General features: G+C 46.0%; 1 protein-coding gene across 6 annotated transcripts in view; it reads left to right on the top strand.

Moving 5' to 3' along the window:
* Positions 1-23444, top strand: part of PATZ1 (POZ/BTB and AT hook containing zinc finger 1) — a 43245-nt gene that overhangs the window by 15469 nt on the left and 4332 nt on the right. For 3 of the 6 annotated variants that reach the window (XM_069757831.1, XM_069757814.1, XM_069757823.1), the window contains exons 4-5: positions 10187-10358; positions 19707-19844. In XM_069757831.1, the coding sequence (XP_069613932.1) occupies positions 10187-10358; positions 19707-19844 (310 nt within the window). The remainder of the gene's footprint in view (positions 1-10186; positions 10359-19706; positions 19845-23444) is intronic. The other 3 variants (XM_069757860.1, XM_069757841.1, XM_069757849.1) reach the window with 1 other exon arrangement.

Consider the following 23444-nt stretch of genomic DNA (forward strand, 5'->3'; position numbering starts at 1 on the left):
GTATTTGTTTATATTTGCCCCGTATTCAGGGCTGGCTACAGGTTTTCATGAGCCCTGGGTGAAAGAGTCCCGGTGGACCCCTTTAACACATACCACAATTCATAATGCACGGATACGGCAGAGAAATATAGGTATAGTACAATGCCAAAGATTTCACTTACCTCTTACATTACATGAGTGATATCCATTATGCATTCTACATTAGCTCAGAAACCGGACAGTATAGTCCTCTATACAGAATAATGAGCCACATATATTGCTCCAAACAAAATAATGAGCCCCATATATTGCCCCATACAGTATAATGGCCCCATATAGTGCTCCATACAGTATAATTGGCACCACATAGTCCTCTGTACAGAATAATGAGACCCATATATTGCTCCAAACAGAATAATGAGTCCAATATTATGCTCCATACAGAATAATGAGCCTCATATAATGTTCAATACAGTATAATGGGCACCACAGAGTGCTGCATACAGAATGAGCCGCATATATTGCTCAATACGGAATTGACCCAATATAATGCTCCATACAGTATACTGTAGTGAGCCACATATAATTCTCCATACAGTATATGATGGGCCCCATCTATTGCTCCATATATAATGGGCCTCATATAATGCTCCATACAGTATATGATCGGCCGCATACAGTATACTGAGTCCCATATATTGCTCTATACAAAATGGGCCCCATATAATACTCGTTACAGAATGGGTCCCATATAATGCTCCAAATGTAATTAGCCCCATAAGATGCTCCATGTATAATGGGCCCCATATAATGCTCCATATATAATTGGCCATATAAAATGCTCCATATATAATTAGTCCCATAAGATGCTTCATATATTATTGGCCCCATATACTGCTCCATATTGAATTGGCCACATAAGATTCGCCATATTAAATTGGCCCCTATAGAATTGGCTTTATAAGGGTATGTTTCCACTTTCAGGAATTGCGTTGAGCCGCAGCGTCAAAAACGCAGCGTCCAGATGTTACAGCATAGTGGAGGGGATTTAATGAACTCCCGTCTCCACTAAGCATTAAAAGACGCATGCGGCATACCCGCGAAAACGCACATGCGGCGCGTCTTTTAAGAACGCAGCATGTCCTTACATTGCAGAAAAAACGCAAGGACAGCGCAGGTGACCTGCCAGTGACCTCAGGTGCAGATTTGGTCAGGAGTTTACCTGCATAAAATCCTGACCAAATAATGATGCAATCCTGAACGTGGACACATACCCTCAGATGCTCCCTATATTATTGGCCCCATAAGATACTCCATATAGAATTAGCCCCATATAATGCTCCATATTTGGGCCCCTTCTGATGGTCCCCATATATTGCTCCAAATATTAAAAAAAAAAATGAAATACTCACCTCTCGTTGCTTGACGCTGCTCTGCTCTGGACTCCTCACCGCCGGCGTCTTCCTGCTTTCTGTGCTGTGACTGCTCAGGCAGAGGGCGCGCACTGGTGACATCATTGCGCCCTCTGACCTGAACGTCACAGTCAGAGGATGGAAGACGCTGCAGCGCTGGAATCGGGAGAGGTAAGTATCGCAAGTGCCGGGACCCGGAGCAGGCAGGGGGTCGGCACTATAGCGCGCCAGTGTCCCTGACGGCGAGTGGGCCCCCTGCCTGTTCAAGGCCCCGGCACTTGCCCAGGTGTGCTGGGTGCTGGCGCCGGCCCTGCCTGTATTCACATGTAAAGCGCCATGGAATAAATGGCGCTATAAAAATGTATAATAATAATAAAATACTGAAATAGGTCCTGTTTAGTTTAGTTACTGCATTTGTGCCTGTTTTCTTGTCTGTTTTTTTTACCTTTTTTTTCATTTGTGCCATATTTACCTTTCTAATAGCAAATTTTTTGAAGTCTATTATATATTTTCACCTGAATTTTTTTTCTCCTTCGCCTCATTTGGGGACACAGACCATGGGTGTATGCTGCTGCCAATAGGAGGCTGACACTATGTTATACAAAAAAAAAGTTAGCTCCTCCCCTGCAGTATACACCCTCCTGCCGGCTCTCAGCTAACCAGTTCTTGCTTAGTGTCTGTAGGAGGCACATGGGTCTGGTTCAGACCCCACCGTTTTTATTTTATTTTTTTATTTTTTAATTAACAGAGTGAAGGGGGCGACGGATCCTTTCAAGGTTCTGATCTCCCCCGAACCATCAACAGGCGAGAACGCGGAGTGTCGCCTCCTCGTACCCTCTCCTGCGACGTGGGAAGCCATGCCTGAGCTCACTTTAGGGGCGACGGTTCCTTCGGGTCCCGATCTCCCCACACCAGCAACGGGCGAGCACATGGAGTGTCGCCTTCATGTATCCTCTCGTGGAGCCAGGCCTAATGCCTGACAACTGGCCCTGTCCACCCGGGGCTTGAACTCTGTGGATGTACAGAGGCTCCGTCTCTTCGGCGTCCGAGCAGCCCCCACTGTCCCACCACTGTTAAAGTGGATGGCACAAGGAGGCGAACGGTTCCTCTCCACCTCCCTAACAAAGGGATGGTGGATTGAGGGTTATCGCTTTATCCCTGCACCGTCCACGCTGCAATACCTGATAACATGGCTTCCCTGTGGCCCACCTCCCTAAGGTAACGCTCCGGCCAGCTGCAAAAATATAGCCCCCGGCTTCGGCCGATGTGTAGGCCGCATCCCGAAAGTCGCGCACGCGCTAAGGCGGCTCCGACATCTTTTCTGGCGTTTTCTGTCTGGCACGGGAGCGTTCACTTTTCTCGGCCCAATGCCTTTCTATTCTACCTGGTATTGTTCCCGCTGGCTGCAGAAATTTAGGCCCCGGCTTGGGCCTATTCATGGAAGTCACGAGGCTCCGCCCACACCGCGTCTGTCGCACCGCCCCCGAAATGGCTCCTCTCGCTCTCTGCGAGACTTTATCACCTCTGCGACTCCCGGTGGCCATCTTGGTCCACCCGGCCGGCAGGAGCAATGTTTTTTTGCATTAAAGGGGCACAACGACTCTGCAGCCGGGTAAGGAAATACTACCCTCTTCCCTCCTGTACTTACATGAATGACCCGTATTATTCCCTGGTCTTAATAGAGGCACATGACCAGTATGCCCTGATCTTAAAGGCACATGACCAGTATTCCCTGGTCTTAGAGGCACATGACCAGTATTCCTTGGTTTTAAAGGCACATGATCAAGATTCACTGGTCTAAAAGGCACATGACCAGCATTTCCTGGTTTTAAAGGCATTTGACTAGCATTCCCTGGTCTTAAAGGCACATGACCAGTATTACCTGGTCCTAAAGGCACATGCTAGTATTCCCTTGTCTTAAAGGCACATGACCAGTCTAAAGCCAGTCACCCTAAATGAACTCAGGAACCCTCCGTCGCCAATCCCAGCTTATCCCAGAGTACCAAGTTCCCCTGAGTGGGCTTCATCACTGCCATATCCCATGGCTTCTCTGATCAAGAGATTGAAGCCCTCCGTGAACCCTCTGTGGCTTGGAGTGCTTGCAGGACCGATATATATGGTTCCTTGCCTACATGGGAGCCGTCGGCTAGCAGGAGCCGCAAGTATTCTAGAAACGTACAGACGTCTAGAAAATGGAAGCTTCATTTCCTAATCTCCCTCACCAATTATGCTGAGAACAAGACTTTGATATGAACAAGACTCTGATATAGATCGGATACTGCCTTGGATCTGGACTCGCCAGAGCTTCAGAAAAGGATGGATTCACCTATTTATATCATCAACCAATCTCTGTAGATTGGTGAGGGCTACGGTTCTACTCTAGATCACGCAGTGTCCCTCATAAGGAGACTAAACTCCCTCGCAGAGCATTTGTCATTCACCCGGACAGGGAGCGTCCGGATAAGCGATTCACTGGACAGAAGCCTCTGCAGTCGCGGTATCCTTTTTCAGCCAATATGCAAACACACGGGGTGTTCCCTCCACGTATACCCCCCTACGACGTGGGATGCCATGCCTAGACTGATTCTTAGGGGCGACAGGTCCTTTTTAAAGGGCACCGATCTCCCCACACCATCTATAGACGAGCACATGGAGTGTCGCCTCCATGTATACTCTTCTGCAGCCAGGCCTAACATCGGAACCAGCCCTGTCCACCCGGTGACCTGAACTCTGTGGATGTACAGTGGCATCCAAGCACCCCTCTCTGCATCTCCACTATTTAGCAGATGATGCAAGAAGGCGGACGATCTCTCTCCACTTCCCTGTGAAGAGGGTGGTGGATCGAGGGTTCATCATTTTAACTCTGCACTGTCAAAAGAGAGCAGAGGTAGCAAGAGACGGCTTTTCCTGACCTTCTGGATGCAGCCGCGCATTCTGCCACTTGGCAGATTAGCCGGGTAGAATCTCCTGTGGTTTGTCTACCAGTATTCCTGCCCGATGGGTCATCAATTAAAATTACAACGAACTGTCAGATAGCAAATCTGGTTCTTTCCGTCTTGCAGCCTCGGGTTGAGTCCTCTACCCTTCGTTAGCCACCGCATGGGTTGCAAGAGCAATGGTCTCCTGGTCGGAGACCTTAATTACTTTGATTCACATCAGTAACCTTTTCCTGAAGACACTACTGCTGGTCAATCAAATTTCTTGAGCGGGAGACGAGCAGGTTCACGCCTCTCGGATGCAGCTAGTTGCGCGGCGCTGTCAACATCAAATGCCATTACACCCAGAAGGGCATTATAGCTCAAGAGTATGGAAGCGTACTCTGCATTCAAAAAGCCTCTGACATCACTCCCTAGGATCACATGTTCCCTATAGACCCAACCAGCAGTGGAAGAATTGTCCAGGACAGTCTAGATCTAAGGGATCTTGGTTCCAAAAAGGGGACCGAAAAGTAAGACCGATCCTGGACCTCAAACTTTTACTAAGCTGGACAATGTCCTCCTTCTTCGGATGGAGTTCCTCCGCTCAGCCTTTACTTCAACGGAAAAAGGGTGGAGTTTCTGGCGTCCACCGACATTCGGGATGCTTACTTTCACATTCCTATTTTCCCCTCTTTAAAAATTCCTTGGCTTTTCCATTCGCAAACCGCATTTTCAAGTCACGACCTTGTCCTTCGACCTTGCTACCGCAACCTGAGTGTTCGCAAGGGTCATGGCGGCTATCATGTTCCTCTTGCACCATAGAGGCGTGGTCATCCTGCCCTATCCGGTCGACTTTCTAGCCGCTCTTCCAGGATTACGCTGAGTCGTCTATATCAATTGCTATACCCTCTCTCTCCTGGGCTGGCAGCTTCATCTAGACAGGTTTTTCCTCTTTTCCAGCCCAGCAGATATCCTTTTTGAGGATGATCCTGGACACTTCCGTAGGGTTGGTATTTCTCCCTTGAGACCAGGCCGTGGCCCTTCAACTCAGAACTCACTTGATCACTCATTCCTTTCGATTTGCTGAGAGGGTCATGAGTCTTGAGGGTCACCACACAGCAAGGATATGATGATTTTCACCTGCTGAATGGGATCACCAGAAGAACGGGGTTTCAAAGCAAAAAACAATTTGCAGTTATTTTTAAAGTTCAAAAACTTGGATCTGTCCCCAAAAAACAAATCAGGAGTAGGAATTCTGGGCTCTAAAGCCGGAGTCTGGACAACATAGTCCTGGATATTCTGTACTCTTGCAGCAAGTTGATCCACACGAGAAAACAAACCCTGAACATCCATGCCAAAACATATATCCTGAACCACCCAGATATCAAGAGGAAAAAAAAAAGACAAACCAAAGCACAGAAAAAAAAATGGTTCAGAACTTTCTTTTCCTTCTTTTGAGATACATTTAATTCATTTTTGGCCACTTGTACTGTTATGATCTGGTGGTTGTTCAGGAACAACATGAGACAAGCTCTGAAGGAGGTGGTATCTGTACTGACCGCAAACCCTGAACCTAGCAGCGCAACTAAAAATAGCCGTGGGGGGTACCTGACGCTCCCTAGACCCCTTGGCACAGCCTAAGATCTAACTTCCCCTAAAGATGGAAACAGGAAACCTATCTTGCCTCAGAGAGAATCCCCAAAGGAAAGATAGCCCCCCACAAATATTGACGGTGAGAGGAGGGGAAAATAACATACGCAGAAATGAAATCAGATTTTAGCATAGGAGGCCAGTCTAACTTGATAGATAGGACAGGAAAGGATACTGTGCGGTCAGTATAAAAACTACAAAACAATCCACACAGAGTTTACAAAATCTCCACACCTGACTAAAGGTGTGGAGGGTAAATCTGCTTCCCAGAGCTTCCAGCTAACACAAAAAATCCATACTGACCAGCTGGACAGATATAGAATGCACAGAACAATAAGTCCACAACATGTGGACTGAAATGAGCAAAGCCAGAACTTATCTTTGCAGAACTGGTCAGGAAACCAGGAGAATCCAAGCAGAGATATGAATCCAGCCAGGAAACATTGACAAGTGGCACAGGCTGAAGAAAGAGCCAGACTTAAATAGCGGACGATAAGTGGAGGCAGCTGATGACAGCTAACTCCAATTAGCAGCCATACCACTAGAAACCACAAGAGGGAGCCCAAGAGCAGAACTCACAAAAGTGCCACTTACAACCACCGGAGGGAGCCCAAGAGCGGAATTCACAACACGCCGCCTCCATTTCCTTCATGAAGGTCCCCGTTGCCTGCGCTGTAATTTCAAAGGGCAGCGCAAACTGCGCATGCCTGAACAAAGAAAAAAAAATGGTTCTGGGAGTCTTACACTAGACTCCTTTTGATCCGGGCAGACTTTAGTATCAGGGAAGGTCACCCCTATCTTCCCTGCGATCTTTTCATCCTGACAAGTCTTCAGAGCTAGACACTCTGTTCTTTCAGACTTTTTTCCTTATTACCATCAAGGCATGGTGGTATTGTATTCCCAATGTTACGAGGGCATCGTTCTTCCCTCATCTCTTTCGGCACCAGTCCACAAAACAGGATGGGTTCTCCTTATTCTGAACGAAGTGAGTGCTCTGAGTAGGTACGTATCGTGCACGGCGTCCTTCCGAAAGTTGGACACCTTATTTGGGCTTCCTGACGGTCAGAGGAAGGCTTCCTGACTGTTACCGGAAGGGTTTAGCCATTTCTTCGGCCATGATAACATGATAACATGGTGAATTCTTTTCACCATCCAGGAGTCCTTCCGTGCTACATATCTCCCTGTCTATCGAGGGTTCTAGACACCAGGCGTCGGCAATGCACGCCTGCAAGCTTGCGGATTCGTCCAGTCCGCATGCATTCTTGAAGCACTATAATTCCCACATTTCCACAGATGTGAGTCTGGGCAGACGGACTCTGCAGGCCGCGGTGGTGCACTTGTAAGTAGCGGTTACACAGGGCCTGATCTGATGTTAGCTTGATGGATTCATTACACCATCCAGAAGTCTTTCCGGGTTAGACGTCAGCCTAACTGCACTCCACTCTGTGAATCGTGGTTTCTTGGGCTCTAGGCACTAGGTGTCGGTAAAGCGCGCCTGCAAGCTTGCGGGTTAGTCCAGTCCGCATGCAGTCTTGAAGCACTATAATTCCCAGACTTCCGCAGATGTGAGTCTGGGCAGACGCTCTGCAGGCCGCGTGGCGTTCTTGTAAGTAGCGGTTACACAGGGCTAGATCTGATGTTGTACCCACCCAGGGACTTCTTTGGGACGTCCCATGGTCTGTGTCCCCCAATGAGGCGACGGAGAAATAGGGATTTTTGTGTACTCACCGTAAAATCCTTTTCTCCAAGCCAGTCATTGAGGGACACAGCTCCCACCCTGTTATTAGCTTCTGCTTGTTTTATAGTTTGACATGCTATACACTCTTATATAATTTTTACATGCTATACTCTCATATGTTGTTATTGATCTCCTACTGCTTTTACACCGAACTGGTTAACTGAGAGCTCACAGGAAGGTGTATACTGCAGGGGAGGAGCTAACTTTCTTTGTATTACTTAGGCTACGTTCACACTAGCGTTGCGCCGCCCTGCGTCGGCGACGCAACGCGCGACGCACGAAAAAACGCGCACAAACGCACGCAAAAACGCGCGCGTTTTGCGACGCGTGCGTCGTTTTTTGACGAGAATCGGACGCACAGGAAATGCAACTTGTTGCATTTTCTTGCGTCCGACGCTAGCGTCGTAAACGACGCAAGTGTCAAAAAACGCCACCCAAAAAACGCACGCGTCCCCTATGTTAAACATAGGGGCGCGTCGCCGCTGCGTCGCCGGCGCAACAGCGACGCACATTGGCGGAACGCCAATGTGAACGTAGCCTTAGTGTCAGCCTCCTATTGGTAGCAGCATACACCCACAGTCTGTGTCCCCCAATGAATGGCTCGGAGAAAAGGATTTTATGGTGAGTACACAAAAATCCCTATTTTCCATATGTTCGCCATTGTAAGCAGAGTTTCAGGTTTCCAGAGGTTTTTGGCTGATTAATTATTTGCGACTTTTTTAATGTAGTCCAGTACCCCTGAAGGAAGTGATTTTATGTACACAATACATTTAGCAAGACATGCAACTTTTGTGTTGACAATCGCAATTAAAATATAGACCATTTTACACTTTGCAAAAAAATTAGTGAACCGCGTGTGTCATTTTGTAGAATTTTGCCGCAGACAAAGATAATTGATACAACAAGATGAAACAGAAGTGTGAAAGGCAAATGATTAAATGTTGCCTTAGTCTTTTTTTCTAAAAAAAAAAAAAAAAGATGAAGTCACTGCAACATTTATTTAGCTGCTTATAATTGAGCCGTCACAGATTCAGCAGTTAAAGAAACAATAGCAGTTATTAGCTGGAGGGGAGGGTTACAGGAAGTATGAGTCTGCAACAGCTACAGTCATGGCCAAACGTTGTTCCAGAAACTGAAGTATTTCTCCCAGAAAATTATTGCAGATACACGTTTTGTTAATACACATGTTACAAATTTATGTTACAATCATTTTGGGGGTTTAGTGTGAAATTATGTCCTATTTTCCTTTTTATTCTCTGTTTTTTTTTGTGTTGTTCCAATACATACAAAGGAAAAACACATGTTTTGTTATAGACATGTGTATCTGCAATCATTTTCTAGGAAAAATACTTCAATTTCTGGAACAACTTCAAGGGTGCCAACACTGAAAAATACAATTTTATTAAAGCGACTCTGTCAGGAGTTAAAAATTAAATTGAAGTCAGTCCCTATTTTCCATAGATCTTGCTCCTTAGCTGCTTTTTAGGTCATTTCCATTAGTGATTACAATTTACCATCACCATCCTCATGTAGTCTGTGGTAGTCTGAGACACATCTCTGTCTTCTCATAGGTTGTCAATTCCGACGTATGCACAGTAGGATATTGTCATTGTGCAATATACGTAGTGACAATGCGCACGAGGCGGAAAGTGAGCGCACTGTCATGGAGGATTGTGAGGAGAGAACCCGGCAAGCAAACACTAGCCCCACTTCCGCAAGTGACATCACTTGCAGGGGTGAGGCTGGTGCCTGCTCGCTCGTTCTCACTTGACAGTGCACACTGACAGTTCGCTCTCTTGCCGCCTCGTCACGTAACATCAGTGAGAACAAGAACTGGCTTAATTTCAGGGTGGGGACAAAGTTGGTGGAAGTAACTACAGCCTCTGCCCCCGATGACGGCTTGTTTTAGTATCCCAGCATGTACTGGGTTTCTCAAATGAAGTGTCATCACACAGGAAGTAAAAAAACAAAAACAAAGCCGTTAGCGTAGTGAGGGAACAATAAGGAATATTTACTTAAAGTATATTGGAAAAGAGAATAGATTATGACATTAATAAATAGACAATTAGATCAAATATATGTTCGTTTCGGATCACCCCTTCAATGTTTTCTTTAAAATGGCTTCTGACCTGAAGATTGTCTTAATGTGAAAAAGACATCACAACTGCATCACGTGAATAAGTCATCACATCTGAGCTGTCAATTCCATTGTGGCAATAGCCTGAGATTCAGTAGGAGCTGGAACAATGGCAGGAGGCACGCTAGTGGCGCCTTTGGGTTCCATCATGGTTTGATCAATTTTGACAAGATAAATAGCGATGCACAGAGCACTATTACTGAAAAATTTGAAAAAAATCTGCAAAGGATGCACTTGACAGAGCATCTGACACAAATGTGAACTAAGCCTAAGATAGACTATTGCTGCTATTATAGCAATGTATATAAAATGCACCAAAATATGATAACTGCTGATATAATTTCTGTTCCAGACCTGTAATGCTTCTTTTGCTACACGGGACCGATTGCGCTCACACTTGGCATGTCATGAGGATAAAGTTCCATGTCAGGTGTGTGGGAAATACTTACGAGCTGCTTATATGGCCGATCATCTGAAGAAACACAGTGAAGGACCTAGCAACTTTTGCACCATCTGTAACCGAGGTAACTACAGGGTGTATCCATTGTAAGCAGTACACCATGTCAGCAAATTGCTCAGATATTCAACTCTTTTTTGTGAAACAGTCCTCACTAAGTCTGTGCTTATACATTTAGTTAATATGTGTATTTTTCCCATAGATGTGTCCATATACAAAACCAGGAAAACCATACTATAAATCTGGCCTAAGTGCAGATAATCTCAATTTAAGTAGATTTTCCAGAATTGTTCACTTCTATAGTGCAGAAGTTTACAGTTTAGAGGGCACATGTACAATGTCAGGCATTACTGAGTAAAGGTACCGTTACACTAAACGACTTACCGACGATCACGACCAGCGATATGACCTGGCCGTGATCGTTGGTAAGTCGTTGTGTGGTCGCTGGGGAGCTGTCACACAGACGGCTCTCTCCAGCGACCAACGATCAGGGGAAAGACTTCGGCATCGTTGAAACTGTCTTCAACGATGCCGAAGTCCCCGGGTAACCAGGGTAAATATCGGGTTACTAAGCGCAGGGCCGTGCTTAGTAACCCGATATTTACCCTGGTTACCATTGTAAAAGTTAAAAAAAACAAAAAAACAGTACATACTCACATTCCAATGTCTGTCACGTCCCCCGGCGTCAGCTTCCCGCACTGACTGTCAGCGCCGGCTGTAAAGCAGAGCACAGCGGTGATGTCACCGCTGTGCTCTGCTTTACGGCCAGCCGGCGCTGACACAGACAGTCAATATTTACCCTGGTTACCAGTGAACACATCGCTGGATCGGCGTCACACACGCCGATTCAGCGATGACAGTGGGTGATCAGCGACCAAAAAAAGGTCCTGATCATTCCCAGCGACCAACGATCTCCCAGCAGGGGCCTGATCGTTGGTCGCTGTCACGCATAGCGATTTCGTTAACGATATCATTGCTACGTCACAAAAAGCGTGATGTTGCAACGATATCGTTAACGAAATCGTTATGTGTGAAGGTACCTTAAGGCCATGTGCACACGTGCAGGTTTTTTCGCGCTAAAAACGCTATAAAAACTCATTAAAAACGCATACATTATGCATTCTATCATTTAGAATGCATTCTGCATGTTTTGTGCACATGGATGCGTTTTTTTCCGCGAAAAAAACGCATCGCGGTAAAAAAATGAGCATGTTCATTATTTTTGCGGATTTTCTGCGTTTTTCCCGCAATTCTATGCATTTGGAAAAAAACGCACAAAAACGCATCAAAAACGCGTCAAAATCGCGGTAAAAACGCATGCGGATTTCTGGCAGAAATGTCCGGTTTTTGTCAGGAAAATTTCTGCAAGAAATCCTGACGTGTGCACATACCCTAACACAGAAGTCAGCAACTCAGACATTAGTAGTGAGGGCCCTACTCCCGAGAGCTTACTATCTATAAGGAAATAGGTGGGATACAAAAAGTAAAAACTGCGTGTATTGTATAGGTGTAGCCATTATTCTGATAAGTACGGGGATTCATGTAAAGCTGCATGAACCGGTCATCAACCCCGTTCTTTATACGTCCAGGTACAAAGTGCTACTGAGTGCATGGAGGGTGTCGGAACAGATGATAGGAGGGATTGTGAGAAAAATTTAGTAAGGAAGAAAAGTGAAACATTAAAATAGTGAGTTAATGTTAGAGGCCTGTCTAAAAAGATATTTTTTAGGGCCATCTAAGAATGTAGTCACTGTAAATTAATTGGATTGAATGTCTAGGATAGCGCATTCCAGAGAACTGGTGCAGGATGAGAAAAATCTTGGCTATGGAAATGGGAGGTCTAGATTATTATTAATTATGCTCGCTTATATAGGACATATATTCTGCAGCACGTTATAATCACTTTTCCCATTGGAACTCGCAATCAAAAGTTCCTTTTCATATTACCCTTGTGTGTAGGAGAAAGAAAAACCTCATGCAAACATGGGGAGAACATACAAACTGGAATTTGATACCAGGACCCCACTTCTGCAAAGCTGCAGTGTTAATGTCAGCCGGTATGCCTGATGAAATGTGGTTTGTGAAGGATGTTAGTCTTAGATTGCTAGTTTCAACCCCTATTGATCTGCAAGTGCAACTAAGCACCAGAGCAAATGCACTGATGTGCCTGGCTAGGCATCAAAGAACCCTTTGTTCACCTGACCAGTCTGGTTCCTGAGGGCACATCAGTGACCCATCAGTCACACATTGTAGGCCATCAGTATGTTTTTGCAGAATGCCCCTTTGACAGTTTTCTGGATTGATATAAATAAATCTTAGTCATTGTCCAATGATATGCTGTACTCTTTATTTTTTACCTTTTTAAGATCTTTGCCTGCTGTCAATATAAAACATAATGCATTTGTTTGCTAAGTCTAAACACCTGTCTTGATGATGTTCTTCTCAGACAGATGCACAGCCTACTAAGGTACTGTATATTGACACACATTTTTTTGATGTACCATCTGAGTGGGGTTTGCAGGATTCCATTGAAAAAACCTGTCTGGTGATTTTTGCAGCACTAGCTGGTTATGACACAGGGAGAGCAGATGTGCAGGAAGAATTAAGGGCTCCTTCATGCGATAATTCTCATGTGCAAAAAATAGAGTTTTGTCAGTGTTTTTCCAGGTTTGCATTGGTCTGGCGCACAGGAGACTCTTTGCAATGAAGTTTTGTAAAGAATTCGTAGCAGTAAGTTGTACCAAATACAGATGTACATTACACTACTACTGGTATATTACACTGCAGGTCTCCTCACTGTGGGAAATTCATCACTAATCATGTTACATTTATTGAACTCAAGCAGTGGAAGATGTGCCGTATAGATCACATAAGAGACACTGAGACTGTTGTGTATAAATCACATAGGAGACACAGACTGCTGTATACACATCACATTGGAGACACTGAGAGCTGTGTACATCACATAGGAGACACCGAGACTGCCATGTACATCACATATGAGTCACCGGGGCTGGACTATATACACCACATAGGTATACACTAGGGCACAAGTATGTACATCACAGGAGACATGAAGGGATGCAATATATACATCACAGGAGGAGACATAGGGGCTGCAGTATGTAAATCACAGGAGGAGGCGCAATGGCTGTGGTATATAAATTACAGGAGGAGGTACAGGGGCTGCTGTATATAGATCACAGGAGAAGGCACAGGGGCTGCTGTATATAAATCACAGGAGGAGGCACGGGGATGCGGTATATACATCACAGGAGGAGGCACAGGGGATGCGGTATATACGTCACAGGAGGAGGCACAGGGGCTGCAGTATATAGATCACAGGAGAAGGCACAGGGGATGCGATATATACATCACAGGAGAAGGCACAGGGGCTGCTGTAAATACATCCTAGGAGGAGGCACATGGGCTGCAGTATATACATCATAGGAGGAGGCACGGGCTGCTGGTATATACATCACAGGAGGAGGCACAGGCTGCTGGTATATACACCATAGGAGGAGGCACAGGAGCTGCAGTATATACATCACAGAGGAGGAAGCACAGGGGCTGCGGTATATACATCACAGGAGGAGGCACAGTGGATGCGGTATATACGTCACAGGAGGAGGCACAGGGGATGCGGTATATAGATCACAGGAGAAGGCACAGGGGATGCGGTATATACATCACAGGAGAAGGCACAGGGGCTGCTGTAAATACATCACAGGAGGAGGCACATGGGCTGCGGTATATACATCACAGGAGGAGGCACGGGCTGCTGGTATATACATCACAGGAGGAGGCACGGGCTGCTGGGATATACACCACAGGAGGAGGCACAGGGGCTGCAGTATATACATCACAGGAGGAAGCACAGGGGCTGCGGTATATACATCACAGGAGGAGGCACAGGCGTTGCAGTATATACATCACAGGAGAAAGCATAGGAAGCTGCGTTATATACATCACAGGAGGAGACACATGGGCTGCGGTATGTACATCACAGGAGAAGGCACAGGGGATGCGGTATATACATCACAGGAGAAGGCACAGGGGCTGCAGTATATAGATCACAGGAGAAGGCACAGGGGATGCGGTATAGACATCACAGGAGAAGGCACAGGGGCTGCGATATATATACATCACAGGAGGAGGCACGGGCTGCTGGTATATACACCACAGGAGGAGGCACAGGGGCTGCAGTATATACATCACAGAGGAGGAAGCACAGGGGCTGCGGTATATACATCACAGGAGGAAGCACAGGGGATGCAGTATATACGTCACAGGAGGAGGCACAGGGGATGCGGTATATAGATCACAGGAGAAGGCACAGGGGATGCAGTATATACATCACAGGAGAAGGCACAGGGGCTCCTGTAAAAACATCACAGGAGGAGGCACATGGGCTGCGGTATATACATCACAGGAGGAGGCACGGGTTGCTGGTATATACATCACAGGAGGAGGCACGGGCTGCTGGTATATACACCACAGGAGAAGGCACAGGGGCTGCAGTATATACATCACAGGAGGAAGCACAGGGGCTGCGGTATATACATCACAGGAGGAGGCACAGGCGTTGCAGTATATACATCACAGTAGAATGCATAGGAAGCTGCGTTATATACATCACAGGAGGAGGCACATGGGCTGCGGTATGTACATCACAGGAGAAGGCACAGGGGATGCAGTATATAGATCACAAGAGAAGGCACAGGGGATGCGGTATATACATCACAGGAGAAGGCACAGGGGCTGCAGTATATAGATCACAGGAGGAGGCATGGGCTGCTGGTATATAGATCACAGGAGGAGGCATGGGCTGCTGGTATATACACCACAGGAGGAGGCACAGGGGCTGCAGTATATACATCACAGGGGCTGCAGTATATACATCACAGGAGAAGGCACAGGGGCTGCAGTATATAGATCACAGGAGGAGGCACAGGGGCTGCAGTATATAGATCACAGGAGAAGGCACAGGGGATGCGATATATACATCACAGGAGAAGGCACAGGGGCTGCTGTAAATACATCCTAGGAGGAGGCACATGGGCTGCAGTATATAGATCACAGGAGAAGGCACAGGGGATGCGGTATATACATCACAGGAGGAGGCACAGGGGATGCGGTATATACGTCACAGGAGAAGGCACAGGGGCTGCTGTAAATACATCCTAGGAGGAGGCACATGGGCTGCAGTATATACATCATAGGAGGAGGCACGGGCTGCTGGTATATACATCACAGGAGGAGGCACGGGCTGCTGGTATATACACCATAGGAGGAGGCACAGGAGCTGCAGTATATACATCACAGAGGAGGAAGCACAGGGGCTGCGGTATATACATCACAGGAGGAGGCACAGTGGATGCGGTATATACGTCACAGGAGGAGGCACAGGGGCTGCGGTATATACATCACAGGAGAAGGCACAGGGGCTGCTGTAAATACATCACAGGAGGAGGCACATGGGCTGCGGTATATACATCACAGGAGGAGGCACGGGCTGCTGGTATATACATCACAGGAGGAGGCACGGGCTGCTGGGATATACACCACAGGAGGAGGCACAGGGGCTGCAGTATATACATCACAGGAGGAAGCACAGGGGCTGCGGTATATACATCACAGGAGGAGGCACAGGCGTTGCAGTATATACATCACAGGAGAAAGCATAGGAAGCTGCGTTATATACATCACAGGAGGAGACACATGGGCTGCGGTATGTACATCACAGGAGAAGGCACAGGGGATGCGGTATATACATCACAGGAGAAGGCACAGGGGCTGCAGTATATAGATCACAGGAGAAGGCACAGGGGATGCGGTATAGACATCACAGGAGAAGGCACAGGGGCTGCGATATATATACATCACAGGAGGAGGCACGGGCTGCTGGTATATACACCACAGGAGGAGGCACAGGGGCTGCAGTATATACATCACAGAGGAGGAAGCACAGGGGCTGCGGTATATACATCACAGGAGGAAGCACAGGGGATGCAGTATATACGTCACAGGAGGAGGCACAGGGGATGCGGTATATAGATCACAGGAGAAGGCACAGGGGATGCAGTATATACATCACAGGAGAAGGCACAGGGGCTCCTGTAAAAACATCACAGGAGGAGGCACATGGGCTGCGGTATATACATCACAGGAGGAGGCACGGGTTGCTGGTATATACATCACAGGAGGAGGCACGGGCTGCTGGTATATACACCACAGGAGAAGGCACAGGGGCTGCAGTATATACATCACAGGAGGAAGCACAGGGGCTGCGGTATATACATCACAGGAGGAGGCACAGGCGTTGCAGTATATACATCACAGTAGAATGCATAGGAAGCTGCGTTATATACATCACAGGAGGAGGCACATGGGCTGCGGTATGTACATCACAGGAGAAGGCACAGGGGATGCAGTATATAGATCACAAGAGAAGGCACAGGGGATGCGGTATATACATCACAGGAGAAGGCACAGGGGCTGCAGTATATAGATCACAGGAGGAGGCATGGGCTGCTGGTATATAGATCACAGGAGGAGGCATGGGCTGCTGGTATATACACCACAGGAGGAGGCACAGGGGCTGCAGTATATACATCACAGGGGCTGCAGTATATACATCACAGGAGAAGGCACAGGGGCTGCAGTATATAGATCACAGGAGGAGGCACAGGGGCTGCAGTATATAGATCACAGGAGAAGGCACAGGGGATGCGATATATACATCACAGGAGAAGGCACAGGGGCTGCTGTAAATACATCCTAGGAGGAGGCACATGGGCTGCAGTATATAGATCACAGGAGAAGGCACAGGGGATGCGGTATATACATCACAGGAGGAGGCACAGGGGATGCGGTATATACGTCACAGGAGAAGGCACAGGGGCTGCTGTAAATACATCCTAGGAGGAGGCACATGGGCTGCAGTATATACATCATAGGAGGAGGCACGGGCTGCTGGTATATACATCACAGGAGGAGGCACGGGCTGCTGGTATATACACCACAGGAGGAGGCACTGGAGCTGCAGTATATACATCACAGAGGAGGAAGCACAGGGGCTGCGGTATATACATCACAGGAGGAGGCACAGTGGATGCGGTATATACGTCACAGGAGGAGGCACAGGGGATGCGGTATATAGATCACAGGAGGAGGCACAGGCGTTGCAGTATATACATCACAGTAGAATGCATAGGAAGCTGCGTTATATACATCACAGGAGGAGGCACATGGGCTGCGGTATGTACATCACAGGAGAAGGCACAGGGGCTGCAGTATATACATCACAGGAGAAGGCACAGGGGCTGCAGTATATAGATCACAGGAGGAGGCACAGGGGCTGCAGTATATACATCACAGGAGAAGGCACAGGGGCTGCAGTATATAGATCACAGGAGGAGGCACATGGGCTGCAATATATATACATCACAGGAGGAGGCACATGGGCTGCTGGTATATACATCACAGGAGAAGGCACAGGGGCTGCAGTATATAGGTCACAGGAGGAGGCACATGGGCTGCGATATATATACATCACAGGAGGAGGCACATGGGCTGCTGGTATATACACCACAGGAGGAGGCACAGGGGCTGCAGTATATACATCACAGGAGGAAGCACAGGGGCTGCGTTATATACATCACAGGAGGAAGCACAGGGGCTGCGGTATATACACCACAGGAGGAGGCACAGGGGCTGCAGTATATACATCACAGGAGGAAGTACAGGGGCTGCGTTATATACATCACAGGAGGAGGCACAGGCGCTGCGGTATATACATCACAGGAGAAAGCATAAGAAGCTGCGTATATACATCGTATATATGCGTGCGTATATACATCACAGGAGGAGACACATGGGCTGCAGTATGTACATCACAGGAGGAGACACAGGGGATGCGGTATATACATCACAGGAGCAGACACATGGTCTGCAGTATATACATCATAGGAGGAAACACAGAGGCTGCTGTTGCATGCCATCTCTGACCATAAAGTACGTCCTGACGTTGGCACTGGCCAGGATGTAATCTTTCATTGCACACGCTGCAGCATTCAGTAGTGAACGCTGCATCACGCTCTCATGCTCAAGGAGGAAGACGAAATTTAATGGCCGTCAGCCATCTAAACTCAGTTGCTGGATTGAGCAGACCTGTCAAAAGACCTGAGGTCCCCCACACCTGTTCTAGAAGGTACATGGTTTGTAATAATTGGTCAGCATAAATCATCTGACTGGTTAATTTTAAATGGGTTATTAAATGGCATTCACTTCCACATCATAAGTGATTAGTGCTGACGTTACAACCCAACATAACTGCGAGACATGAGCTCGACAAGTTGCCACCTCTCAGTAGATGGATGGGGTTGTAACATCATTGGCACTGCCCACTGTGGTTATGGAAGTGAATGGTGCCCGATCGGGGAAGGTTTTTACATTCACTGATAGCAAGCAGAGATCATTACAACAAAGTTGTAAGCTTTTTCATTGTACAATGATTATTTCATAACTACATAAAACTGGAAAACCCCTTAATAATAAATTGTTTGGCAACTGTGCATGTGTGATTACAACTCACATTTTCCCTAATCTATAGCGTTGTATTATAGTGACTTTTTTTTTTCTAAATTTGGAGGCGGACATCTTGTTTACCAGGAAGAAAGTTAGCTACTGTATTTAAGGCATAACCTATGGAAAGGAAATCACACTAAGTAGTTGCTATAAGTAATTTGTATTATTTCCATTTGTGGTAAAATTACCGTTTTCTTAGGTTGTAGCTATATGCTGGCTTTGGCAGCTACACCATGGGTCGCACAGCCAAGGATCGATGTCTGCTGCTGTTATAGTTCAGCATAATGGAAGTGAATGGAGTCGCATTGACTGCGACAAGCCACTCTCGGAAAGCTAGCCCAGTTGGATCTGCTGCTTATTGCAGTCACTGCACCTTGCAGGTCGTATTCACTTGCATTAGGCTTCAGCATGCAGCGATTTACAGCTGCGCGACCAGTGTTGCTTTATAGCGCCAGGCTGAAGCCGGTATATAGGGCTCTGTGCAGAATGATCAGAACTAAGCAAGTCATCCTCCCCAAAGCTTTTGCTTGGAAAATGTTTCACTGGTTTGTTCTTACAGAATCCATGCCCGCTCTTGGCACATAATACACACCACTATTGCGCCGTCTGAAAGACCAGTCATGTCTATTGTAGAAATGATGTGAATTGAAAGGTAAAATACTGACAAGCTTAAAACCTTGTGAAATCCTGAATATGTCTACCTAGTAATGCAGATGAAGGCAATGCAAAGTACATTTGTGAGGTAGCTGAGTAGTCTGCATATTGATGTTGTAAGCAGCTGGAGGTCTGTCTGTGGCAGCATCTTACCTGCTTTTATCTTGTTTAGGTTTCTCCTCTGCCTCATACTTAAAAGTCCATGTAAAAACACATCATGGCGCCCTCCTCAGCGCGGGCCCTCACCCGCCGGACTCCGTCCCAAACGGTGCAGCGCTGTTCCACTGTGTCCGGACCTGTGGCGTGAAAGGCAAGCGTTGCACAGCCGGCTGTCCGTGCAGAGGGGGGCGCATCCGTCAGCTAGAATGGGTTGTTATTTAATTCATTATGGTTGTACATATTAGGGACTAATAAACCATGATCCATTAATGCATACAGATGTGCAGAGTAATAACTAAGCGACTTTCACACTAGTCACAGGTCCAAGTCATCCTGTAGCTGTTGTTCCTGATGGCTAGAATAGTGTGGCCTGTAGATGCCAGTGTGAATAAAGTCTTAGACTGCACAAACCTAAACTTTATAAAGATATGATATAAAAATATATATATTTGTAATACATGACTGGTGGTAACTAGTGATGAGCGAATATACTCGTTGCTCGGGTGTCCTCCGAGTATTTGTTAGTGCTTGAGATTTAGTTTTCATCGCCTCAGCTGCATGATTTACGGCTGCTGGACAGCCTGAACACATGTGGGAATTCCCTAACAAACAGGCATTCCCCACATGTATTCAGCCTGTCTAGCAGCTGTAAATCATGCAGCTGCGGCAATGAAAACTAATTCTCCGAGCACTAACTAAGTATACTCGCTCATCACTAGTGGTAACCTTGGTTGATGGGGGTTGGGGCGCATGCTGAGGTAAAATGTGACTACCGCTACAGGAAACATGCTAAAAAGAGTATGCGACGGCTCCATCTGAGCAAACAAGAATGCATGGAAATAGCAATGTTATGCAGATGGAAGCAGGTCAGAACAGAACAGGAGACCCATCCGGTCTGAGTTCAAAGGGTTTTCTGGTTTTATCTAAATAAAGCTTAATCATTCAAGCATGAAAAGTTCAACAACTTATTCACTTAGCCAGATATTTTTTCATAAATGGTTACTATACAGATATCAGCTCATCACGGGGCATAGGGTGAGAACATTCAGCAATGACAAGGTTGAATAGTACATAAATGGCAAACAACGTGATCCCATAAACTATGATCCTGGGGGGATTCAAGTGAATCTCTAGAGTGAACAGAAGAAAAATGCCACAATTTAGAATTGTTGGAGAGCAGCTGATGTTGTTTAAATCAGGTTTTTATATTTGCCTTTTTTTGTAAATTGTTTTTCCAGTTTTCCATATCATTAGCTCTATTTGTTTAAAAAAAAAGAAGAAAAGAATGCAATTTTCACAATAGCAAATAGCGTTAATATTAGACTTAAACTTCCTGACTATTACAGATGACTTTTCAGCAGTCATATCATCAGACAGGACCACAATTACAGATAGCACCTCTATACACAGTAGATCACACAGAATCCGCCATTCTCAATAGGTGATGTCACAGCTCCCCCTTCACACTGACTTTTTCCTGGATGAGAGCATACTCATTAAATACTTCAATTCAATAGCGTCTGAGTCAGTTTGCTGAAAATGTCCACTTGGCATTTGAAGTCCAATGATGGGCCTTGTGACCAGAGTGAAAATGTGTATGTGTCCAAGTATATACAGTATGAGCGCAGCCCCTTTGAGAAATAAGATTTTAATGAATATAAACGAATAAAGAGTACCGCGCTACAAGTGGCTAGGGCTGAGTGCCGTCCGTGATCCCAGCGTAACGACTCAAAACTCCCTATGACCGCAGATGGCAACTAATACTAACTGACCAATTTGCCAATTTGCATATACTTGGAAGAGAGAGGTGCGCTGACCTTCTGTGTGCGTAGTGCAACTAGTTGTGGCTTTCCTGCTGAGCTTGTAATATTATACTGGTACACCCACATTAGTAGATGGTAACTAGTAATATTTCGTTACCTATTGAGTGCCGCCGTATGGGGATCCCGGAGCTGCTGGGCTACTTTCGTCGGATTCAGCTGGCTGGTCAGTACATCTAGAGGTCCGCTCTGTCGGAGGGCTGATTCCGTCTGCTTGGAAGGTAAGTATGCGGGTGCCAGCCTCGGTCGATATCGGCGGCTTTGGGTACTGCAGGTGAGGACTGTGGTAGCTACGTGTAGCGCCAGAGACGTCCCGGCCGGAGGCGTCCCTGGATACACGTGAAAAAATGGCCGACACTGCGAAGCAGTGAGTGACGTCACTGGCCTATGGAGCCTCAATGGGGTCAAATCTGACCTACGCGTTTCAAAGTGACACGCACTCCTTCATGAAGGTCAGTTAGTATTAGTTGCCATCTGCGGTCATAGGGAGTTTTGAGTCGTTACGCTGGGATCACGGACGGCACTCAGCCCTAGCCACTTGTAGCGCGGTACTCTTTATTCGTTTATACTGGTCTTTTATTCTTGTTTGTCGGATTGGGCACATCATCTGACAGGAGTACCAGCGGCACTTGTGTAGCTCACATCTACAGTTATAGCGCCAGTGTATATTCTTTCATTTACTTAAGATTTTAATCAATATTTTACAGAATACAAAAATAATTTCCAAAATTTTGACAAGACTGAGTTTCATAGAACATTTTTTACCCCATAACATGAAAGTAAGGTTAATAACATAACATTCATTCCAAAATCTTCAGTTTTACTAAAATTAGATGATGCAAAAATGAATACACCCCACATGAAAAACTACATCTAGTATTTTATATGACCTCCATGATTTTTAAGGACAGTACTAAGACTTTTAGGCATGAAATGAACAAGTTGCGACATAATGTAACATCTATATTTTTCTATTCTTTATGATCGTCCCTCAACTTGTTCATTCTATGCCAAGAAAACTTGGTGCTGCGCTAAAAATCATAGAGGTCATGCAAAATACTATTTTGAGTAAAACTGAAGGTATTGTAATAAAAGTTATATTATTATCGTTACTATCATGTCGTAGGTTAAAAAATGTTCTATGAAATTTACTCTTGTCAAAATTTTGGAAATTGAAAAGTAAGATTTTAATTAACAACCCACTGAATACAAGAACAAAGTGGTTGTATTAATTTCTGCTGAGCACTGTGAATACATACATACAACAAACACGCATGTATATACACTGTGTGCAGAATTATTAGGCAAGTTGTATTTTGATCACATGATACTTTCTATACATGTTGTCCTACTCCAAGCTGTTGAGGCTTGAGAGCCAACTACCAATTAAGTAAATCAGGTGATGTGCATCTCTGTAATGAGGAGGGGTGTTGTCTAATGACATCAAAACCCTATATAAGGTGTGCTTAATTATTAGGCAACTTCCTTTCCTTTGGCAAAATGGGTCAGAAGAGAGATTTGACGGACTCTGAAAAGTCCAAAATTGTGAGATGTCTTGCAGAGGGATGCAACAGTCTTGAAATTGCCAAACTTTTGAAGGTTGATCACCGAACAATCAAGCTTTTCATGGCAAATAGCCAACAGGGTCGCAAGAAGCGTGTTGGGCAAAAAAGGCGCAAAATAACTGCCCATGAATTGAGGAAAATAAAGCGTGAAGCTGCCAAGATGCCATTTGCCACCAGTTTTGCCATATTTCAGAGCTGCAATGTTACTGGAGTAACAAAAAGCACAAGGTGTGCGATACTCAGGGACTTTACCAAGGTAAGGAAGACTGAAAAATGACCGCCTTTGAACAAGAAACATCAGATAAAACATCAAGACTGGGCCAAGAAATATCTTAAGACTGACTTTTCAAAGGTTTTATGGACTGA

The sequence above is a fragment of the Ranitomeya imitator genome, chromosome 1 (assembly GCF_032444005.1).
Source record: "Ranitomeya imitator isolate aRanImi1 chromosome 1, aRanImi1.pri, whole genome shotgun sequence".
In the NCBI taxonomy this organism is placed as follows: Eukaryota; Metazoa; Chordata; class Amphibia; order Anura; family Dendrobatidae; genus Ranitomeya; species Ranitomeya imitator.